Genomic DNA, 25,219 nt, shown 5'->3' on the forward strand with positions numbered 1-25,219 from the left:
AGGACAGTGCTCAGGCCCTGAGCTCAAGCCCAGGACTTACAAAAAAAATAAACAATTGTTTATCTTTAAAATAAAATTGCATCTTTTAAAATAAAAAAAGATGGAAAGTGCCAGACAGAAGAAAACAGAAAAGAAAGTCATATTGGTAGTAAGTGGGGTGCTCCCAAGACATGACAAGCCTGGCAGGTGTTATGGGAAGGGCAGAGGAGAGTGAAAGCACAGGTGGGAGCCTTTCACACAAGGTGAAAGACTTTGTCCTCAAAAGTTTCTCACAAGGACAACACATACCCAGATGGGTGATTTAGGAAAAGAAGCTGGTAGGTAATGAGAAATAGAAAACATCAGAGTGGAAGTTTCTCAGTAGAATCTTTTAATTTGGAAAAGAAATGATGAAGGAAAGCAGATTAAAAATGCAAAGACCAGTGGAAGAGACAACCTGCTGAGTGAATTGAAAGCAAACAGAGGAAGAAAAGTGAGTTGTCAGTTTTAGAACCCTTCCTCTATTCTAGTGGCTGGGTCCAGCCAAATGCACACCATCTCATGAGAAAGTCTGTGGTGTAAAATTTTTGTTATTCTAACTTCACATAAGGAAAGAATTGTGCATGGATGGCTAACTAATAGCTGGCAAAAGGTAGGAAATGTGAGCCTGGGTATCTGGACTGAGTTAGTTTATTAGATGAGCTTGAGGTTTTTTTAAAAATAATTTTTATTATTTAAGGTAAAAATGGGAGAAAGATACAAAAATAAAGAGGAAGAGTCATTAAGATCGACTCATCCTGGCCCAGGGGTTTGGCCTAGTGGTAGAGTGCTTGCCTAGTTTGCACGAAGACCCAGGTTCGATTCCTTGGCACTACATATACACAAAAAAGCCAAGAGTGGTGCTGTGTCTCAAGTGGTAGGGCTCTATCCTTGAGAAAGTCCAAGGACAGTGTTCAGGCCCTGAGCCTAAGCCCAGGACTGGCAAAAAAAAAAGAGGATCAACTCATCCTATTTTAAGTTTAAGTTAGCTACAGAATATTTAGGTGAAAGTATTTGGTTATATAACTGGAAAGAAAGATAAAAGGAAACTGTAAATAAGCCAGTTATTGCTACTAGTTGAAAGCAAAGGGCCATATAAGATTGCTCAGCAGGGAGAGAAAATCAGAAGCATGGCAGTGATTAGGGAGTGTTGTACAGACCACTAGCCTTGAAAATAAGTGAACATGCACAAACACACTATTTCCAAAAGCACAGATCTGATAAACACAAGTAATCTTTATTTCTGATTTTGTCTTTTATGACTTTGTTTTGGTGTGAGAATTTCTATCCTGGCTTCTCAAAATCACTGCCTTATTAAAATGTGCTTCACCAAAACAATAGCTCTAGAGAACCCCAGGGTTTCTAGTAAGCTAAAGTTACTAATGTTCACATATTTGTCAAAAATCTTCACATATTCATGTTTTGACTTCCTATGGGTGAGTATGTTTGCAGCTGAGAATATGGTAATGCCAAAATTAGAAGTAAAATGGGTTGCTTATTCCAAGCTTTGCTCTTATTCTTCTTGGTCCCCTTCCATTATCTTGCTGCAGCCTGATTTTGCCAGCTGTGGAAAGAAAATCCAAGCTAACAGCCTGGGTAAGATAAAGCTGTCACTGTATATGACATACTATGGTGGATTCACTAGAGGGGCGTGATGATACCATGGCACTGCTGGCATTGAAAGTACCATTATTGAGGTGGACAGGAGTGGTCTCAGTGAGGAAAGAGGTGCCAATGAAGAGCATGGATTAGCAAGTATTCTTTCCCAACTTACAAACAGTGGAAAGAATTCCTTCAGCAATAGTCAACACAGAGAGTCATTCCCAAGAACAGAGAAATACAAGGCCTGGATGGTTCAATCCCTTTATCACATTCACCCATATATGGTGCATCCTGCCTGGGAGATAACCCATCTGGGGATCTGGCAAGGTACACATGGTCTTGAAAAGGAGAATTTCTTACACAGCCCCAACATTCCTATATCATCTCTTCTCACAAAGCAAAACCAAGAAGTGCCCAAGGAAGAGCTCAAAGACCAGTAAGTAACGTACAGATACAGGTGATTCTGTTATAATTTATAAAACATTTTACATTTCTCTTTTTGGTCATGGTAAGGTCTATTGGCACAAACAGCACAACCACAAAGTATTCTTTCAATTTTAATAGCTCATTTTTATATATTTATATATATCTTTATATTTTTCTTTTCTTCATTTCATCAGCAAAAAAGGGAAATAAAAAATATTGATCTATAAAATAAGCAGATGATAACACAATGCCAAAAATAGCTTATGTTAAGTGCAAGGGTGAAGCCTGAAAGCAAGCTGAATTGCAACAACATATCGATTTAACATTTAAATACAAGACTTGCAATAAAATAATTCTTGAGATATGCTTCTTACTTTTAGTTTACTTTTTCAAAACTACTCTATATACACATATCCAGTTGTAACACTTGACAGTAGCATTATGGGGGTGATATAACTTTGGTACACACTGCAGGTATGGATAGTTAATGTTTATAAATGATACTTCTTGACCAGTTGGCACTCTGTACAGCCAGGTGACCAGCCACCTGGTCCCATGTGGGTGCCCATAAAAATCCCCAAAGTCTTTCCTAGCGCTGTCAGGGATGGCAGAGATAGTGGGCTCACTGGATCCATATTGTGTTTCCTCTGTCGGTTCTCCTAGGTTCCACTGTCAGCTCTCCAAATGTGGAGAAAAACTGCTCCATTTCCTTCTGGAGCATGTCATTCCTCTTCTCTGCATCTTCTTTTGCTCGCTCAGCATTTCGCATTTTGATTTCCACCATGGTGAACTTTTTCCTTTCTTGATCCAGTTCGTCGTGGAGGCTCATCATTTCTGTTTCCAAAGTCAAATTTCGCTGTTCTAAGCTGCAAAAGATGGGAGTGGATACAAGATGAAATGATGTATTTTTCTCGAAATCTGAAAGGTACACTCATATTCTAATATCTGCAAGACTTAAGAATCTAGACTGAACTGTTTCAAAGCAGTGAAACACAACCTAATAACCAAATGGTTTTTCTTTTGTAATATGAACTTATTACTTGTGAACACCACTTACTGGCATTTTACATAAAAGCCTCTAAAATATTTCTTGTGTTTAGTTGATAATAGAGTATGAATTCAGCAGAGAGATGCAGAGACTCCAGTCATGCCACACAGTAGGGGCAGAAACTTGCCCAGCCTGGAAAGCTTCTAGGATGTTAAATGTAAAATTAGCTTAACCAAATGACGGGGAAGAGTGGATAAAGTTCAAAGAAAAGGATGACAGTCCCACTTGCCTCCTATCAAAGGAAAAATCCTAAAAGCAACAATGCCATTGTTAGATTTAGTCTACTTCGAAAAATGGATTTTCCTGGAGCAGATAATAGTGTCTCATTTTATGTAAAAGTACCAACAGTAGCTGGCTTAAATAAGCAAGAGAAATACAGGATGAAGGTGTTATATAAGCACTGCACGTAAGCATATAAACATGAGTTCATCCCAGGAACCTGCCAGTACCAATTCTCACTGCTTTCCAAACTATCCATATTTCTTTAGGATGTCAAGATTATATAACTACATAATTTGAGAAATAAATTATTTTGGGCAACTGCAGGATTTGAGAAAACTTTAAGGAAAAGAATTTGTTTTTTTTTCTTCGTAACTACTAAGGTCTAAGATATATATAAACTTACACACACATACACACACATACAGAATATAGTCCTTATAATGTCTATTATAAGAGATGTGCTTTTGTAATAGCTGACAGTTCCAATTTCTTCTTGGAACCTATGCTCATTCAAGTTTATTAGACTACTGGAATTTGAAAGACTAATATTTTGGAAAAATGGAAATATATCATTTGTACATTTCATGCAGATAATAACAGTGCCTAAAATGATTCTGAGGGCTGGGATTTTAGCCTAGTGGTAGAATGCTTGCCTAGCATGCACAAAGACTAGGGTTCAATTCCTTGGTGCCACATACATAGAAAAAAGCCAGAAGTGGTGCTGTAGCTCAAGTGGTAGAGCTCTAGCCTTGAGAAAACCCAAGGACAGTGCTCAACCCCTGAGCCCAAGCCCAGGACTGGTAAAAAATTCTGATTCTACTCTTCTCTGTAAGCAATTAGAATTGAAATAAATAATGCTTCCTGTTCTGTTATTAGGCTTTCTCTAGGCTAGCACTCTACCACTTGAGCCACAGAACACTTCTGGCTTTTTCTGTATATGTGTTACCAAGGAATCAAACCCAGGGCTTTATACGTGCTAGGGAAGCACTCCACCACTCGGGTACACTCCTGGTCCCTGCTGAGATTATTTTAAGTACCTGGTCACAGTGACAGATAAGAATTTGTTATGCTTTTGGTTGGTGCTCAGAATTATCCAACTCATTGCTCTCTAAAGCAATGTGTAAAAGTAAAAGTGATGTAAAAGTAAAAGTGATGGAAGTAAAAGTGATGGAAGGAACCCAATGTCAAACATGAAAAAAATCTAACACAACAATGCATTAACACAGCTGTGTGAACTTCTACTTCAACTCTGGGAATCTAAAAACCTTAGTTGAAAAACAGAAGTAACATCCAAGAGACCCATCTCAGAGTCAAAGATAAAAACAAACACCAAGTGAAGAGACAGAAAAAGATCTTCCATACAAATGCACCCTACAAGAAGGCTGGAGTAGTCCTACTGCTGTCTGATAAGAGAGATGTTTCATAAGTATCAGTAGGAAGAGACAAAAAAGGTCATTATATAGCAATAAAGGGAAAGACTCATTAAGAGGAAATTCTAGTGGTCAATATCTATGCACCAAACAATGGCACACCTAAAAGTCTTAAATATTTGCAGACATAAAGAATAAGATAGACCTAAGCACAATCATAGTTGGAGATTTTAATACTCCACTCTCATGATAGGACAGATCAACCAAACAAAAGATAAACAAAGAAGCTTCTGAATTAAATGACACTATAAATCAAATGGACTACACAGACATCTACAGAGTATTCCACCCAATAACGACTCACTCATATTCTTCTCAGCAGCTCATGGAACAGTCTCCAAAATAGATCATATCATAGTTTACGCAAAGAACCTAGTTAATACAAGAGGACTGGCATAATTCCTTGCATCCTATCTAATCACAGCAAAATCAACAAAACATACTAAAGAAATCATTTGAATAGATGGAGATTAAGCAACATGCTACTGAGTAACACCTGGGTCACAGAAGAAATTAAGGAAGAAATTAGGAAGTTTTAGAAATTCAATGAAAATGAAAACATATCACAATTCAACCTCTAGTATATAGCTAAAGCATTTCTAAAGGGGAAAACTCACAGCCCTAAGTGCACATATAAAGTAAACAAAGCTCAAGTAAACAACTTCATGATGCAATTAAAACTGCTTAAAAATGGAAAGAAATAAAAAAAAGAAAGAAATCAGGAATCCAGATGCAGGAACCCCACACAGACAGGGCACAAAAGCAGTGGTGGCCGGTGCCAAGGCCAGGAAGCCCAGAACTCGAGCAAGCAGGGAATCCAGACTCAGGAACCCACACAGACCAGCACAGGCAGCACAGACAGCAGAAGAGACCAGAGGAGAGGTGAACGACCCTCCAGAACCTTGGAGCAGCTCACATCAAATCCCAAGGAGTAAGTAGTCCAGCGAGTTCCCCCAAACCCACTGGGAAAGCAGAGCTGGTGGCAAGCTACAGAACTTAACCCAGACCCCTCCCACCCCACCCAAGAAAGACTGACAAGTGCAGTGGGCAAGGAATTCACAATCTTGTCCTTTCCCCCTACAGCCCCCTTTCCCAGGCCATTGACTGGAGACTGGCAGTCGGGCAGGCGCTAAGACCCAGCACCCCACCAAAGGGGGCAGAGATGTCCCTGCTCCTACCTGCCCAACAGCCTCCTCTCCCAGGCCACTGAAACTGGAGACTGAGGGGCATTGAGACCCTGCCTTCCGACAGCATTTGGGGGTGTGTGTGAGTCTGCGAGGCAGAGGCAGTGTCTGACTGAACCAAACCTAAGCTGGGGAAGCCCTCCTGCTGGGAGTCTCCAGTAAGACAACACCAAGGGATCCCCCACAGAGTCACATAAAGACTCTCAGCCAAAGCAGCTGAAACATAGCAGGAATCTGAAGGGCAGACCAGCAGGGGCCAAGCTTGTACTGGGAGAACCAGAAATGTGAGATACACACACACACACACACACACACACACACACACACACACACACAATGGAATTCTACACAGCCAACAGACAAGATAAAATAATGGCATTTTCAGGGAAGTGGATGAATCTAGAGCAAATCATGTTAAGTGTGACAAGTCAAGACCAAAGGAACAAAAGGCGCATGGTATCCTTAATATGTCACTATTAGATCCAAACAGTACAAGAGCGAGGACTCAATAGTTGCATACCCAATGCTATGGTACTAGAACTATAAACACAACTACTTAGACATAAAAACTTATGACTCGACTTAACGTTTTATTGCATAGATTAATATGTATATATGAAATACAAACCCTCAGCCTAAATTTAATTATGTTCTAAAATCTAAGTTCCAATGATTGTATATAGAGATTCCCTTCTTAAATACTTGTTTGTTAAATACATCATTTGAAACATGATGTAAAAATCAATGTTAATAAGTTCTTAAAAAAAAGAATAAAGGGCATCAAAATTAAAAAAAAAATAGAAAGAAATCAAGTCTAAAACTACTAGCCAGAGAGAAATAGCAAAGTTTAGGGCAGAAATTAATGAACTAGAAACAAATAAAGCCTATGCATAAAATCAAAAAGCTGAGTTTCTGTTTGTTTTTAAGCTGAGTTATTTTTAACCAAACTAAAAATTATAGGATAAGTGCCAGGAGTTTAGCCTACTGGTAGAATGCTTGCCTAGCTTTCATGAAGACCCGGGTTTGATTCCTCCGTACCTACATAGGAAAAAAAAAAGCCAGAAATGGTGCTGTGATTGGTGTTCTTAATGTACTACGTTATTTCTCTTCTCTTTTTTTGCCCTTTGGTTAATCTTATATTGTTACTTGACTTTGATACCTGGTATATTGTACATACATTTATCTGAAATAGGAAAGGGAAGGGGGGAAAACAAGATGATTGGAAGGGAGTGGGGGAGGGAAATAGGGACAGAAACATAAGAAGGGGTATCAATGTGTGAGAAGTAATGCACCTACTACCTAGAGAATGTAACTGTAACCCCTCTGTACATTACTCTGACAATAAAAAATAAAAATAAATTAAAAAGGAAAAACAGCCGATAAATAAATAAGTAAGTAAATAAATAAATAAATTTACAGACCACTTGTAAGATTAACAAAAAAGAAGAGAGGAAATTCAAATCAATAAGTTCAGAGATGCAACAGGAAACATTGCAACAAACTTCTAAGTAATCCAAATGATTTTAAAGGACTGCTTTTAAAACCTATACTCACTATAAAAGGGAAACCTAGCAGAAATGGATGAATTTTCAGAAACATACAAACTGCCAAACTGAACCAAGAAGATATTACACAGCTAAACAAGCCAATAACTTGCAACAAGATAGAGGAGGTAATCAGAAGTCTTCCAACAAGGAAAAATTCAGGCCCAGATGGATTCACCTCCTAATTCTGTAAGAATTTTAAAGATGAGCTAATATCAGTACTCAAGTTTTTCCATGACTTAGAAGCAGAGGGAGCAATTTCAAACTAGTTCTATGAAGCTAAAATGACACTCATTTCAAAAGCAAGTAAGGGTCTAGCAAAAAATTATAGACCAATTTCTCTGATGACCATAGATAAAAGCTTCTCAATAAAATATTAGCCAACATAATTCAGAAATAAGAAATACGTTATGCCCAAGTAGGCTTCATCCCACAGATGCAAGGGTGATTTAATATAAGCAAATCAACAGATGTAATTAACCATGTCAATAGAGTCAAGAATGATCATGCCAATAGTTGTAGAAAATGCCTTCAACAAAATAACGCATTAAAAGCTTTGGGGAAACTAGGAATAGAAGGAACATTTCTTAAAATAATAAAAGCTATATATGATAGATCAACAGCCAACATGATATTAAATGTGGAAAACAAAAACATTTCCTTTAAAATCAGGAACAAGGAAAGAATGCTCACTTTCTCCAATCTTCTTCAAGATACTTCTGGAATTCTTAGCCAGAGCAATAGGCAAGTAAAGGACATCAAAGGGATTTGGTTAAGGAAAGAAATTAAACTTTCTGTATTTGTAAATGCCATGATCTTATACCTAAAGGACACACAAAAATCTCTTAGCTCTAAGAGCTAATTTACCACTGGCAACATATCGGGATAAAAAATTAACCCACAAAAATCAGTAGACTTTCTGTATGCCAGCCATGTGCAAGCAAAAAGGGAAATCGTGAAAGCAACACTGTTTGAAAAAGCCTTAAAGAATCTAGGAATTAACCTAATCACAGATGTAAAAGATCCTTATAGTGAAACATATAAAAATCTGGGACACCAGGAAATGGAAAGACCATCCATGTTCATGAATAGGTAGAATTAATATTGTGAAAATAGTCATATTGCAAAAAAGATATATAAATTCAATATGTAGTCTCCATTAAAATCCCAATGACTTTCTTTACTGGGATTCAGAAAATAATCTAAAAATTCATATGAAGCAACCAAAGACCTAAACAGTCAAAGCAATTCTAGGCAAACAAAAACAAAAACAAGAAACCATTGAAGCTGTTATCACACTACAGACTTCAAATAATAATACAGAGCCACAACAACAAGGCAGCTTGATGTTGGTATAAAAATAAACCTGAAGATCAGGAACAGATTGAAAGACCCAGATAAAAATGCATATATATTATCATCTAATATTAGACAAAGGAGCCAAAACATACAGTGAAAAAATCATAGCCTCTTCCACAACTGGTGTTGGAAAAACTGTTCAGCCATATGCGGAAAACTATAATGGATCCCTGCTTATCACCATATAACAACATCAATTCGAAGTAGATCACAGATCTCAGTGTCAGATCTAAACTATTGCAAGAGAGAGTAGGAGAAACATAATTTACAGATATAGGCAGGAACTTCCTGAATAGAGTCCCAGAAGCACAACAGCACTACATTAAAAATTTCCAGTTTCTATACAGCTAAGGACATAATTACTAAACTAGAAAGAGCCAATCAGTTGGGAAAAGATTTTTTTTTACCAGAAATCCATCCAACAAAGGCCTAACACCCAATGTATATAAGGAGCTCAAGAAACTAACCCCCTCTCCCAAACTTAATATACTAATTATTAAATAGGCAAGGAAATTAAGGAGAAACTTCTCAGAAGAAGAGAAAATAGGAAAGAAACACATGAGGAAATGCTCACCATGCTTGGTCATAATGGAAATGGAGATCAAAACAACCCTGAGATGCCATCTCACCCCAATTAGTCTGGCCAACAGCTCAAAATAATAACAAATGCTGGCAGGGATATGTGGGAGGGGTGGTAAGGAACCTTATTGCATCGCTGGTGGGAATGTAAACTAGTACAACCACTCTGGAAGGCAGTCTGGAGGTTCCTCAAAAAACTAAACAGATCTTCCCTAAGACCCAGCCATACCACTCCTGGGCATCTACCTCGAGCATCAGGAGTGAGGACGTGTTCATCACTGCACTGTTCACAATAGCCAAGTGATGAAAACAACCCAGATGCCCCACAATAGATGAAGAGATCCCCCAAATGCAACAGAATTTTACACATCCATTAGAAAGAATAAAATAATGTCATCTGCAGGGAAATTGATGGAACTAGAACAAGTCATGTTAAGTGAGATGAACCATGATCAGAGAGACAAAACAGTGCATATTCTTCCTGATATGTGGATGGTAAACTTAAAATGCACTAGGATATGACAAATCACACAGAATTCTAGATACTCATGTACAGTAAGAGCCAAAGAGGATAATTCTAGGAGAGAATTAAGGTGCAATACCCAAGCACCTCTTCATATGTATACAAAATATATGTTCTGAAATGAGCTCTGAAGATATGGACACAAAGGTCTTTTGGATTTCATTTGTTTGTTTGTTTTTGATGACTATATTCTTCACTTTATACATAGGGTATTTATATGCTCATCTGTGGGAGGGTTTGGGGAGGACACCAAACTCAAAGAAAACCAGAGAAAGTATAGCAGTGGAGCATCCTGGCTGCACCGTCATTGATGAAAATAAACAACTCATGGGTAGAAGAAATTGAGAAAGACAACTCATGGGTGGAAGAAACACTATGTGAAAGGAAATGTACTTAATACCTGTAGTATGAAAAGATAACACCTCTAGAATAGCATTGAAGTAAACTGGGAAAAAAAGAAATCCAAAAACAATTATTAAAAAATGACCCCATATGGCCCAGTGTCACCTTAAACCTGTCCCCTCTATGAGTCCTTTGGGCCTGAAACAGCCCAAGAGAAGACATTCTGTCAAAACTTAGTGACTGAAAGGACAATAATTTAAAATGAAATGTGTTCACTTCTTTTAACCTTATTTATTTTTTTACCCTTTGTCTTTGCTGTTGAAAATTAGCAGACTCCTTATTTTCTAATTATCTCCTCACACCTCCTCTCCTTTCAGCTCTTTAACGAAAACCCACATATTAAATAGTAATTGATGATAGTGTGTGTGTGTGTGTGTGTGTGTACATACATATGCATGCACACATGCGTGTGTGCCAGTACTGGGGCTTGAACTCAGGGTCTTTCATTCTTGTTTAGCTTTTTCTCTCAAGTTAATCCTCTATTACTGAAGCTACAGCTCCACTTCTGGATTTTTGATTAACTGGAGATAGTCTCATGGACTTTTCTGTCTAGGCAGGCTTAAAATCAGGATCCTCAGATCTCAGCCTCCAGGATAGCAAGGATTGTAGGTGTGAGCCACCAGAGCCCAGCTGGTAATAAGATTTTTGAGCACCTATCCTGTGACAAGGACAAGGTCCAATGACATTTTATATACTTTTAAGCTAAGTGCAACTTGTATTAAATTAAATTCCTTCCCCTTAGGAAGAACCAAGGCTCGCAGATATTATGCTAGCTTTAAAGCCCAAAGGCTCACAAATAGTAAACTGAATCCTTGAGGTCCCTCAGCTCTCTCTGACCTTGAACTAGGCATGTTTAATCCCTCCGTGGGATTCTGTCCTACTTGAGGAGGCTGCTGCCTGTTCTCTGGAAGATCAGAGCCCAAGATTTTCCTCACCTCTTTATCCTGGACTCGTACTCTATCTTCTGTTTGGTCATTTCCTGTTTCAGGCTGGAAACTAAACTGTGCAACGCGCTATGATTGCTGGTGTTGTTAGCCACAAAGGTCTCACTGTTGTCACTGCTACTGGTGGCACGACTGCTTCGACCTCCCACACTCCTATGGTCGCTTTTGTTTTCATAGTCCCCGGGGTGAGAAAGGTCATCCAGGACAGGCCCATCCAGCACAGGATCTTCAAAATTCCCACCGTAAAAGTCTTGCTCTGGGCAGGTGGTGGTGGAGGAGCGACAGGAGTTGGAGTTCTCAGGGAGGGAGATTTCACAGGAGGACGTGGACCAGGTAGCACTGTCCACACTCTGTTTGTCCTCCAGATTCATCATGGAGAATTGCTGGTGAACGTTGTCGTAGGTGGAGAGCCGATGGGGCTGGCTCGACTCCCCACCTTGCTCCTTCTGCTTATTTTCCCGCAAGGTGACATAGCCATTGGGCAGCCAGCTCATGGTACGGCCATTCACAGGGTTTCCGAGGGCGTCAGCGTTCAAAATACCCATGCGCACCGTTCCATTCTGCACACTGTGGGTGCCCATTTTGGTTCCAGATCCTTTCAGCGAAGAGGTTCTTCTGGCTTGTAAGCTCCCATTTGGGGTGGTCTGTGCTTTCTCGAGACCTTCTGCGTTACTGCTGCTGAACGAGCCATTGGTGACGATTCCGCTGCCCTTATTGAAGGCTGGGTTCTTTTTCACCATAAGAGGGGGGCTCCTGGAAACATCTAGCTTGTGGACACTATTCCTTGGGCTGTTGGTTTTGCTGCCTGACAAAGCTGTGGGGGATCCGTCGTCCAGGCTGCTGCGCTGGGGGGACTCAGACTTGTCCCAAGAGCACTGTCTGCCTGGACTCTCCTTATTGTTATTGTTCTCCTTGTTCTGCATCTGACTCATGGTGGCCTTCTTTTGACTTTCATTGTTGTTACTTATTCCATCCTGGGGCTTGCCTTGAATCTCTGTATCCTTGGGGAAGAGATGGTCATGTTTACTAATCATCATCGACATCAGTTGTTGGACCACCACAGTACCTGGAATGACAAAGAAAATAAAGTAGTATGAGTGAGATGGCTTTGATTGTTTCTGTTTTTGAATGCCACTCGTAGGGAATATATTTTGGAGAAATTCACCACTACTATGAAGAGTGCCAAACTATATTCTTATTAATTCTAATAGTAATAGCTTAATTTTCTTGAGCATTGACTCTATTCATAAATTCTTCCAAGAGTTGTAGTTGTGTAGTCTTAGTTGGATTTTTAAAAGGAATACATGAATATATGCTGCTATTATCACCATATTTTACAGGCTATGTAACTTGGCTAAGGCATTCAAGTTATTAAGGACTGGATTTGGGGCTTAAACTCAGACAAATCAAGTTTTAAAGATTGGGTTTTTAATCATAATACCATTTTTTTCTTGCAAGTTTAACATTTGATTATGGGAAAACTTTCTTGATCTCATGCAACAATTGTCTCAAGGCATCACTGTACTACAGCTATATCTTCAAACAAGACCTTATGTAGTCACTGTGGATATGTGGCATGTCTTTCTAGTTAAAGTCATTCTAAAGCCTTGGAACATTTTAAGTGCCATGAACTGAAATAGTATCAAACATGGATCTCCAAAAATCTAGAATCAAAACCTTCAGAATCAAATCAGAAAAAAAAAACTTTTAGAGTTCTGGAAATGAAATGAAACAATTGATGCAATCTGGGGAATATTTACCCAAGAAAGTAGGCTGATTCATACTAAGAAACATACACTTGGTGGTATTCAAAATTGCTGGATACATTCATTTCCCTCCATCTTTATGGCTTGAATGATAACATCCTACAGACACAGTGGAACTGGCTGTATGACAGGCACTGCAATAGGTAGAGTGGGAATGGAGACTTTCAAAGCCTCCATTATTTCACCTCTCCGGTGGTTCCTTGCAAATCTTCACTTATCGGCTAATCTTTATTCGGTCTGATTAGGAATTTACCATGAGGGAACAAAAAGTTTTCTGGGGTCATTGGGAAAAACAGCAAAGGACGTTTTCTTGAATATCTCAGCTACTTGACCAAGGGATCATGGTTGAGACAAACAAATGAACAAAAAGCTTAAAAAGAAAATCTTGTGAATGGTCTTTCCATAGGGGATTAAAGGATGTCTACAAGCCTCATGCACACTTGGATGATAAGGATACTCAGGAAAAAATTTGAAAAGTTTTGAAATTGAAAATTTAAAAAAGCTTGAAAATTGAAAGAGATTTTCAACTCAGGCTGACTTTAAATGTTGATAATAAGTTACAAACTGACTAGCTAAATCTTAACTTGCCTCATCATGCACATAGAACCCTGTGGTAGATTGAGAGAAACTTATTCATCCTAGGAATTTAACAAAATTTCCATTCCATCATCAGCTTCCAAGTAAGCAAACTAAGCAAAGATGTCAATGGCCATACATAACTAAAATGTAGACTTCACAGAATTAGACATTAAGCAATTAAACAGCAACACATAGAAATAATAGTTTACCTCATTTGTAATAATACCAATGATAGCAAAAATTGATATCCAGTGATTCCACATATTATTAAAAAGCTCAATTTTCAACAAAAAATTAGGAGACATGCAAAGGATAAAGCATGACTCACACAGGACATTGGAAAAAAGAACTAGCCCTAAGGAACTCCAGACATGGTATTCGATGGATAAAGAATTGTAATAAGCTATTTAATGTGCATAGGTGACTAAAGAAAACAAAACCTAGGGAGAATAAAAGAAAGTGAGAATAATATTTTTCCAAATAGGAAATCTAAAATGTAAAAATAGAAAGCATAAATAATAACTAAATATATGGTATAGAGCTGAAATCACAATAACTGATATGAAAAAAAATAGTTAATAGAAGACATCAAGAAGCAAGAATCAGGATACCTTAGAAATGCCAGTTAATATTCGCCAATCTGGAAACAGAAGAAGAAGATGAAGAAGGAGGAGGGAAGGAGGAGGAGGAGGAGGAGGAGGAGAAAAATGAATTGTACCTCAGAAACCTGTGAAACACAGATGTAAAAACACAGGTATAAAACTCTCTCTCTATATATATATTTAATCGTGCCCCCAAGGAGAAGAGAAAGAGCAAGAAACAATAACTGAAATTTTCTTAATTTGATTAAAAATAAACAAAAAACCAAAACATGTGCATACATATGCAAGCAAAAAATTCAATGAATTTCAGACACAGTAAACCTGAAGACTATATCTTAGAAATAATAGTTAAATTGTATTAGGAGGAAAGAATCTCTTGACAGAATCAGGAGAAAATAACTCCTATATAAGAGACCCTCATTAACATGAGCAGCTGATACTTCCATACTTCTGATGGCATCATTGGAAATCATTGAGACTAGAAAGCAATGCAAAGGAATTTTCAAAATTTCAAGTAGAAAGAGAAATGAAGGCAATTATCAGATACACACACACACACACACACACACACACACACACCCATACCCAAAGAATTTTCACTGCCAAGACTGTTCTGTAAGCACTATGAAAGTTTCAGAAAATTTTGTAATGAAAGAAAAGTCCTTTAAGAAAGAAAACAAGAATTTTCTTAAACAGAAGATAATACCATGATTCAAGTTGATCTTTATACTTCTCACTATATAATAATATTAAGTGAAGTAAGTCAGACCCAAAGGAGCATAGGCTCCTTGGTTCCCCTCATTTGTAATAACTAGTATGCATCTAGGATTTTCCTAGCAGAGAAATGTAATAGCTCAAAAGCTATGTGTATATGGCCATATAGGAAGAGCCTAAGTAAAATGAACTCCAAGATAGGGAAACAAGAGGTTTGTCTTTGTGTTTGCTATTTTCAATGTACAATGTAAACTTATTTCTTTACCCTTGTTTTTTTCTGTTGTTGTTATTTTTTCCGTCTTATGGTTTATCCCCTGTTGTGGCATCTGATTTTGGTACCTGGTATATACATTTATTTGTTAATTTGAATCAGGGAAGGGGAGGGGACAAACAAAGTGATGGAATAAAAGATGAACCAGTGTAACAGGACAATAAGTTGGAAATGAACTTTACAACTTGGGAGGGGATAGAGGAAGGGAAAGCAGGAGACAAACATGGGAAGGGGTAACAGTGTTCAAGAAGTAATGTACTCATTACTTTATGAATGTAACTGTAACCCTCTATACATCATCCTGACAATAAAATAAAAAAATTTAAAGGGCTGTCTTAATTAGGTACAACAAATATAATTTAGGAAAAGTTGATTTTCTTTTTTTTGTTGGTCATGGGGCTTGAACTCTGGGCCTGTGTGTCGTCCCTGAGCTCTTCAGCTTAAGGCTACCACCCTCCACCTGAGCCACAGCACCACTTCCAAAAATCAATGCTTTATTAAGAACAATAATTTAAAAAATCAGTTGTTTCTTTGGGTTCTATGGTACATCAGCTGAAATTACAAATCTACACAGGTTCCTCTTTCTTGTAGCACCTGGGCTCCACCTCCTAAGGCTAGGTAGGACAATTCAGCTTCTAGACTAGTTTCCTATGTTGGGGTCCTGAACCCTCTAAAGCTCTTGGCATTGATTTTTTTTTTGTAGGTCATGGGGCTTGAACTTTGGGCCTGGGCGCTGTACCTGAGCTCTTTAGCTCAAGGCTACGGGGCCATACCCTTTGAGCCAGAGCTCCACTTCCTGTTTTCTAATGATTAACTGGAGATAAGAGTCTCACCATCTTTATTGCCTGGGCTGGCTTTGAACCTCGATCCTCAGATCTCAGCCTCCTGAGTAGCTAGGATTACAGGTGTGAGTCACCATAGTCCAGCCTCTTAGCATTGATTTTAATCACACATTCACAATAAAGCAGAGTGGCAAACTGCACACATCCCATGTTGATTTACCTTGAAGTAAATTAGTTTGGTGTAAGTGTATTCATATAATGTTGATTAGAACTCTTAAGTGCACTCTCTGATACACAGACACAGGAAAATGGCTTAAATGTTAGTTAGTGAATATGGTTTCTATATAACACACTTGAAATATGAGGTTTGGTGAAGAACATAACAAAAGGCATTCCTGACAGTGCAAGTGCCCAGCTGCTGGGGCCGTCACACCTGTAGCCTGACCTGGGGTAAAGCAATACTTCTGTGTGAGAGTTCAAATAGTGAGTAGGAAAAATACGGAACTCATCTATCTCTTACATGAGCTTGCTGTGTTGAGTATCTCAGTGTGCCAAAGCTGCTCATAGACCAATGCTGTTCAAATTTAAATGATCATATGAATTACCTGAGAGTTTGTTACAAGGCAAATTTCAATTCAGTCCCCAATAAATAGGACATGAGATTCTGTGTTTCTGCCCAGCCTCAATATTGGTAATATCCATAATAATCTAGAAACACTGGCACCACCCGAGGGCATCAAAATTTCAGCCCCTGCCTTCAGACCTTCAGGTCAGAATTTGCAATTTCACAAAATCTCCAGGTAATTCCTATGCCTTGGTTGAAAGATGCTGTGGTAGACAGGAGTATTTCATATGTATAGTTCCAAATTAAGTTTCTTAAATGTTTCTGAGGTAGGGTATAACACTTTTAGATGAGAAAATTGAAGTTCAGAAAGGTTAAACTGTTTGCTCATGGTCATAAATGGATAAGTAATCAAGGTAAAGTTTAATACTCAGCATTTTTATTACAAATGATGCATTTTCCTTCTGTTTTCTAGCTTTTAGCATTTTCATCTATACCACCAATAAGTGGGCTCAAGGCCATTCTAAATAGGACCTAAATAAAAATCACCAACTGTCATACGTAGAGAGGAAAAAAAAACTGAATGAAATTAATTGCATTATAGACCCATCTTTCCCATCGGTAATATCTGAATTTTTTGTAGTATTTTCTATAGAGTGAATCCGATAGAAAAATTTTAGAGCTGTTAAAATGGTCATCTACACTGTTCTCAATGAAAGGCAGTCTTTGTTCATTTAACAGACACTTCCAGGGATCTGAAGCTTCCATTAAATATGAGTCTGTCCAGTATTTAGGAAAAATGAGCCTTCTTCCCATCCATCCTGGAAAATCAACATTTACTGCTTTCCTTCACAGCTATTAACTCTGTAAAGCAGTTAAGTAATTGAACAAAGACATTTCCAAAGTCTTCTTGATGAGTTTGTGAACAGCCTAAGTATATCTGCCACAATTATGGAGTGAGTGTCAAGGCCAACAGAGTTAGAACTCTCTTGTCTGTTGGGAAACTTCACCTCCATCTAGTCTCTGGGGTGACAAATGGCAGCAGTGGGATTTTATGGTCATTAAGGACAGACTAGGTGGGTATGAATAATGATGTGTGTGTACCACAATGTGCACTAACCCCGTTTCCTCTTTTCTCTCTGTCATTTTCTCTCTTAGACTGCTAATGGGGACCATTAAACTCAAATAATGAGGTCAGTAGGGCTGTAATGACAAGCCCATTATGTAGAGGCTAAGCAGATTCTGGCACCCTGGTAGGCTACATAATCCAGAAATCCCCTCTTGGCTCATGTCCTGTTATACAGGTTGAATTAAAATATCATAGGCACTGTTCTTTATGAGCATTGGCTAAGAGTTTTGTTTGCTTTAAAAGATAACTATATGCTATTATATAGTGGCAATATTATATGAATTATATCTAATAATAAATGGACAATATCTCTAATGAGTTTTTGCAAGTATATCTACTCTGGAAAGCTACCCAGTAAGGAAGCCAGGGTTGCTTTGTAGTTAACTTCTTCCTCATGAAATCAACTAATGTGATTTCTTTAACTATAATTTGCCTTTTCTAGAAATTAACATAAAAATGGTTATGTGGTGAGGTGTGGTCTTTTGTGCCTAGGCATTTTTCACTTATCATAACACTGGGTGTTTATCCAGATTGTTTTTTCATATGTTTTTATTGTAATTAATAGATGGGTTACAGTTATATTTACCAGATAGAAGGAGCACTATTTCACACACATTATACTCCTCATGTTTTTGTCTCCATTTTCCTCTCCCGCCCCATCCATATTGTTATATCTATCACTAATTCATCTTTTTAATTGCTTTTTGTTTCATTATTTTACACAGTGTTTCACTGTACAGATGTGCTAAAGATTTTTATTTATATGACACTTAAAGCATGTCTCTAGACTGTCATTTAAAATTTTTTTTTTTTTTGCCAGTCATGGGGCTTGAACTCACAGAGCCTGAACACTAACTATCCTTGGGCTTTCTCAAAGCTAGTGCTCTACTACTAGAGCCAGGGAACCACTTCCCAGTTTTTTTTCTATGTATGTGGTACCAAGGAATCAAATCCCGGTCTTCCTGCATGCTAGGCAAGCCCTCTACCACTAGGCCAAACTCCTGGCCCCCTCTAGACTGTTTTATTTTTACTATTATTTGACTACAATCTCACTTTTTTCCTGAACCATAGTCCTCCTATTTATGTTACCTCAGTCGCTGGGATAACACATGTCCACTATTGCATAGCTTTTGATTGATTGAAATGAAGCTTAACAAACTTCCCCGGGCTGGCCTTGAACCTCAGTCTTCTCAATCTCTACTTCCTGTGTAACTATGGGTGTGAGGGACTGTCTCCATTCTGGTATGAACATTTGATTATAAATCGTTATTAAACATATGTTCCTTTCTTCTCTTCGTAAATATTGTTCTGATGGAAATTATCATATATTTCATAAGAATTGTTTAGCTCTTTTTTTTTGTCAGTCCTGGGCTTGAGCTCAGGGCCTGAGCACTGCCTTTGAACTTTCTCAAAGCTAGAGCTCTACCACTTGAGCCTCAGAACCAATTCCAGCTTTTTTCTATGTATGTGGTACCAAGGAATCGAACCTGGGTCTTTGTGCATGCTAGGCAAGCGCTCTACCACTAGGCCAAACTCCCAGCCCCAATTTGTTTAGATTTTTAAAGGTCTTCAACATTTTCTTTTTCTACCAGGTAAACTTGATGCTTCAATTATAAATTTGTAGCAATATTCCATGTGTTATTTTCAATCATGCCTCGAATGACGTGTCTATTACAAAAACTTTATCCATTTATTCATTAGTCTGATGACTTTATGTAATATACACATTGGTATTATGATATTATGTTATATATACTTGAACGAAGTTCTTTAATAAAACATGTGCCTTACAAATGCATTCCCCATATCTGTGACCCATTCTTTTGCTTATAAGAATATCTTGAAAAAAGTTTCAACATAATGAAATTGAAATTATCAAACCTTTCCTAAATATTTAGGACTTTCTAAAGAGCAAATTTAATAAGTAAGACATTTAAATAATCATTAAATCAAAATTTCCATGTTTTGCAATAGAATTCACAGAAGTTGACTATAAACAGCAGAGAAGCCAAGAATGAGGAAATGATTCATTTTAGAAATCTACCAAAATGAGGGGCCGGGAGTTTGGCCTAGTGGTTAAAGTGATAGAAAAAAGCTGGAAGTGGTGCTAAGGCTCAAGTGGTAGAGCTCTAGCCCTGAGAAAGTCCAAGGACAGTGCTCAGGCCCTGAGCTCAAGCCCAAGACTGGCAAAAAAAAAAAAGAAATCTACCAAAATAAGAAAAAATACTATGAATTCATAAATACTTAAGTTTTATTTACCCTCGTGTGAAGTTTTTACTTAAGCTTGTTGAAATTACAATGAAAACATGTTGTCATTAAACGCTTCACACATACTAATCTTACTCTTAAACTAATGTGGTGTGGCATATTAGCATTGTGTGGCAAGTTATTTTAGCTCTCAGAATAGTTTACTTTGATTATAAAGCCTTATACATCAAATAGGACTAAATTATTAGTCAGTGTGCATATAAATACAAATCTAATCTTGGAACTTAAAGCAAGTTAACTAATGTCTACTGTCAATCTGATTCTTACTTGGTTTCCCAAGCTTTGCCAGATTTTCCAGTGTTATATTTCTATCAGAAAAACTATTATAACACTTTCTAGGTAGTATTGATCAAATATTCTTACATGTAGAATGGTTAGTAGGACTTTAAGAATAATGTGAGGTCTTTCTGATATTTTTCCACTTATCTTCTTCATATGCTCTGATACCATTGGCCAAATGTCTTCCACACACTGTGGTTAATCTTATTGTTAAATGTTTATGCTTCCCTCAAATTCATATGCTGAATGAGCATAATCCTGAATACAGTGCTAGTTAGAAGCAGGGAGAAGGTTACGTCATGAGGATGGAATGTTCACTATGAAATCTGAGCCCTTCTGAAGGATGCTTCTGTGAACCCCATTACTCTTATCATATGAGCATACAAGGAGAAGACAGTTGCCATTTAAACAAAAAACTGGATTCTCAGAAGATACCCAAAGTGTCTTCAGACTGGTTCTTCCAGCCTGGCAAAGTTTGAGAAATAACTTTCTGCTATTTGTAAGAAAAGCAGTCTACAGAATTCGTTACGTGTCCCTAATACACTAGCATATGCTTCTGCTTATCTGTGCCCTGACAGACTGGTTCTTTCAATGTACTTTCAACCACAAAGGTTTCTATGACTTCTAGGGAAAAAATAAACAAATAAACCTTCACACCCGTCTTTTTGTTGTCATAGACTTTGACACATCATGTATATAACACTTTTTTTTTTGGTCAGTCATGGGGCTTGAACTCTGGGCACTGTCCCTAAGCTCTTCAGCTCAAGGCTACTTACTATTTTACCATTTGAGCCACAGTCTCACTTCTAGTTTTCTAGAGGTTAATTGGATATAAGGATCTCATGGACTTTTTAGTGCCCAGGCTGCCTTTGAACACGGATCCTCAGATCTCAGCTTCCTGAGTAGCTAGGATTACAGGTGTGAACCACCACACCCAGCTATAACACTTTTAATGCTATATTATAATTAAATGTGTATATATTAAAGACTCCAACTAGACTGTAAGTTTCTTTCTACCTTAGTCTTTCTTATTTATTTATTTTTAAGTTCATTTTTTGAATTATCTTTAAGTAGTGGTACAAAGGGACTTTGTCTTGATCAATATCACCTCTTTCATAAGCCTCTCACATCTCCCTCAGCTCTAATTTTCTTTTTCTTTTTTGCTAGTCCTGGGGCTTGAACTCAGGGCCTAGGCACTGTTCTAGGCTTTCTCAAGGTGGCACTCTACCACTGGAGCCACAGCACCACTTCCAGTCTTTTCTGTGTATGTGGTACCAAGGAATCGAACCCAGAGCTTCGTTTATGCTAGACAAGCACTCCAGGCCCCAACACCTCTAATTTTCTTAAAGGCAAAATTCTTAATTAATGTTTTGTATTTCTAGGCTCATAGTAGAACAAGGAGTTATGTGCTCAGTGAATATTTATTAAGTGAATTGACATTTTAAAAGTTTGTGTTAAAAATTAAATTCTGCTATCACCACCTGATATAGCTACCCATAGGATCAAGGGAATTTCTGATGTCTTAATTAGAAAAAATAAATAGCTTCAAAGTTTGAAATATGAGCATTTAAAAGATCCACTTGTTTTTCTATGGATAGTAGGGAATCAGTTTATGAATTTATGCTCAATAACTAAAAAGAAAATGACTTTCAAAAGGTAAGATTTAGAGAATAAGTGAAATCAATAAATGGAGGAAAAACCCTGAATCTACTTGTTTTTTTAATTCACTTAGATGAGGATAGAGTCTAGCCAGATAAGAGACAGTTGTTTCCTTAGTCGATGCGGGTAAAAGGTTGTCTGTCATTCACTTACCCTCCATGATGGTCAATGGATCTTCCACCTTGGGGCGTAAGATATTAGGACCGAAGACAGTTGCCAGGTTCTGTGCACTCATTTTGTTAATGCTTGAGTAGGACTGTACTTCATCCAAGAACCTATTGATTGTAACAATACGATGGAACACAGTGAGATTCAACTTCTAAATGGAAGAAAATAGATCATTGGGAAATACAAACGGAATAGCCTTGAATATAAGACCATTCTGGAACTCAGACATCTCTGTTTTACATGCGAAGATATTATGTTTTAAATCATGAAGATTCAAAATGTAAGTACCCTATAGTCTGGTTCTGGCCTGGTTTACAGAGTCTGTACTCTTATCTGCAGAACTGTGACTTTATAAAGGGGCCTATTTTCACAGGTGTAGCCTAATGCAAAAACTAAAGTTCAAAGTTCAAACCATCACTTCTTATTTGAAATACATTAACATAGAAAATGTGCTTCCATATTTTAAGAGAAGTATTTTTATTGTGGAGATGAAAATCTCCACATTCAGACATCTCTGTTTTTAAATGCAAAGAAATTACATTTAAGGATCATATTAGATATCTATTTTGGTTGGGCTTGGCTCCCTCTGCCATTAAAGGAACATATCTGTTTGATTAATGCTACAGTGCACCAGATAGTCCCATTATACATTCACTTGGCTATAGATTAAGAAACATGGGTTAAAAGTTTTGTGTAACTGGAAGTGACGTTGTGTCTCAAGTGGTAGAGCACTAGCCTTGAGCTGAAGAGATCAGGGATGACACTTAGGCCCAGAGTTCAAGCCCCATGACAGACAAAAAAATTGATGTAATTATTAGAATGTGATAGAACCTTCCATAAGTGGAATCTTGTGGGAGAATTTGTTTATTCATTCAATGGAGTGATGTCCTTGAGAGATCTGGGCTGGCATCTTTCATGACAGCCATGATATAAATGGTTTTGCTATGTGGCCCCGCCATGATGCATAGCCTCACCACAGACTCAAAATGACAGGGTCATTCAATTATGAGACACAGAAACTCATCCAAAATGAACCTTTCCTCTCTTCATGTTGATTTTCACAGGTATTTAATTACAGGATTAGAAAGTGAATTTGCATAGTTTCCAATCCCTTAACAAAATATTATTATATTAATGTTTTATTAGTGAACCATAAGAATTATTAATTTTTGGTGGGACTAGGTGCTATCCATTTTTTAAATAGTTGAGGCATGACTTGTCCTTTTTCTGTGCTTATTTTTGAGTTACACCTTTGTTACTCAGGCAGGACTAGACTTTAGTGCTCCTATTTATGCTCCTGCATTAGTTGGGATTACAGGGACGTACCAGTAAACACAGCTTTCTGTATTGTGTCATTTTGTTAACTTCCTGTCTTGTGTGGCTTCAACCCCACTCCCTTACCAATCTCAGCTAAGTAACTGGGATTAAAGGCATGAACCATGGTATCTGGCTCTCAAACCTTATTGTAAAGAGCAGGATTCAGCCTCTTTGTGGAGGAATTTAGGAGACTCAAATTTATAGTCTATTAAAATATAGATCAAGCATTGTGGAAATGAAAAACCATGAGCCTTACTGATAAAAAAATTTGTGAGCACAAATTATTTCAATTTATTAGGTGCTAAAGAATATAACACATGAAATCACTCTTATCCCAGATAGTAGGTAAGACTGTTGCATTCTTTTGACATTTTTGTATCTCCCATCTGCTCTTCATTTCTACAAAAACTCTTTCATGGTTTACTGATATACTGATGAAATAAGATAGAAAATAATAAAAAATAAGTTTACATAGCACTCTTTTGATTCAGTCATGGTGCTAACCTTATTGAATTCTCAAAATGTGTGTCTGAAGCATATTATTACCCTCCATTTCATCAAGGAGAGACATGCAGTCAAGATGTTCAAAGATGTAGACCGTGTAAATGGCAGAGTTGGGATGTGAAACCAGGTAGTGTGACAACAGAGTCTATACTCTTATCTATAGAATTGTGATCTTATAAAGGGGCCTATCTTCACAGGTTTAGCCTAATGCAAAAACTAAAGGTAGTAATTCAAACCATCACTTTTTATTTGAAATAGTTCAACGTAAAAAAGTCTGCTTCAATATTTCAGAGGTATTTTTTATTTTACAGATTAAAATCTTTCAATAATGTTCTCAAGCAAGATTTTTTTCATTTTGATTTCTTTTAAGAAAGTGTAACCTTTTTCTTCTCACTACCATAGCTTGAATTGGGTCCTCAATCTTAAAATGGAAGCCTGACATAAGTATCTGCATCAGTGATATTATTTTTTTATTTTCTAAAGTGTGAAACCTAAGGTTTTATTTTCTTTTAAACATAATAGTCATTAGAAAAAGTTACAGTGGAAAGTTTTAGAATTCCTATATAATGACATGAACGACGAAGCCCACAGTGTCTGTTTCTCAAATACTCAGCTTTGTGAACTGTTTTCACTAGCTCTTTGTCCATTAGGACCCTGAAATTCTGAACTGCCAAGGAGAGGCCCAGGGCAGTCAATAGTAAATGCATGCTACACAGACATTTTTTATGCCAATGCAAACATGTGTTCCCGTTCTTGGCAATAAATCCTAATGGTTTATTGTCTGACAAGGTACAAATAACTTTGATGGGAATTCAAAGCAATACATCTTTAATATGTGGAGGCAAGGGAAATTTCAAAGATATCAAATAACAAACCAAGCTAATCTCTTTGAGATTAGCCTGTCAAACCTCTGAGTTTTGCAGAAAACACAAACCCAGAGAAGTTCAATAAGTTTATTCATCGTTAGGCATAAATTGCTGTCAAGTATAATATAGTCACGTCTTTCTGAATCTTGTTTTTAAGAAAGTTCTTACCTGCAAATATACTTGAGAAGGTTGTAATTAACCAGTGGCAAACTCTTCACCTGTTTTGCTAATTCCATCACACCCTGAGTATGAAGAAGAGGAGAGTAAATCTAACCATTCTGTGCATTAACCTTGGAAATAAGTAAATGGGAAATAGGCAAATGGGCTTTTGTTTTCCCATTTTTTCAATTTTACCTGTCAGCAGTAAAAGATATTATCCTGCAATTGTTCCATTGTCACATTATGTGTTGTATAAATATTTCTCAAAGATGTACAGGTATTTTAACTAAGTGTAGTGACACATTGCACCATA

General features: G+C 37.5%; 1 protein-coding gene across 6 annotated transcripts in view; it reads right to left on the minus strand.

Annotated features, from left to right (window-relative positions):
- Positions 1 to 1,865: 1,865 nt before the first annotated feature.
- The window catches only part of Arhgap24 (Rho GTPase activating protein 24), a 460,279-nt gene continuing 436,925 nt past the window's right edge, over positions 1,866 to 25,219 (minus strand). For all 6 annotated transcript variants that reach the window (XM_090343274.1, XM_090343273.1, XM_090343272.1 and 3 more), the window contains 4 exons: positions 24,916 to 24,989; positions 22,046 to 22,167; positions 11,273 to 12,347; positions 1,866 to 2,912 (listed from right to left, as the gene is read on the minus strand). In XM_090343274.1, coding sequence (XP_090199400.1) covers positions 2,669 to 2,912; positions 11,273 to 12,347; positions 22,046 to 22,167; positions 24,916 to 24,989 — 1,515 coding nt within the window. In that variant the 3' untranslated portion in view covers positions 1,866 to 2,668. The remainder of the gene's footprint in view (positions 2,913 to 11,272; positions 12,348 to 22,045; positions 22,168 to 24,915; positions 24,990 to 25,219) is intronic.

This window comes from Megascapheus bottae, chromosome 13 (assembly GCF_031878675.1).
Source record: "Megascapheus bottae isolate mThoBot1 chromosome 13, mThoBot2.hap1, whole genome shotgun sequence".
Taxonomy (NCBI): Eukaryota; Metazoa; Chordata; class Mammalia; order Rodentia; family Geomyidae; genus Megascapheus; species Megascapheus bottae.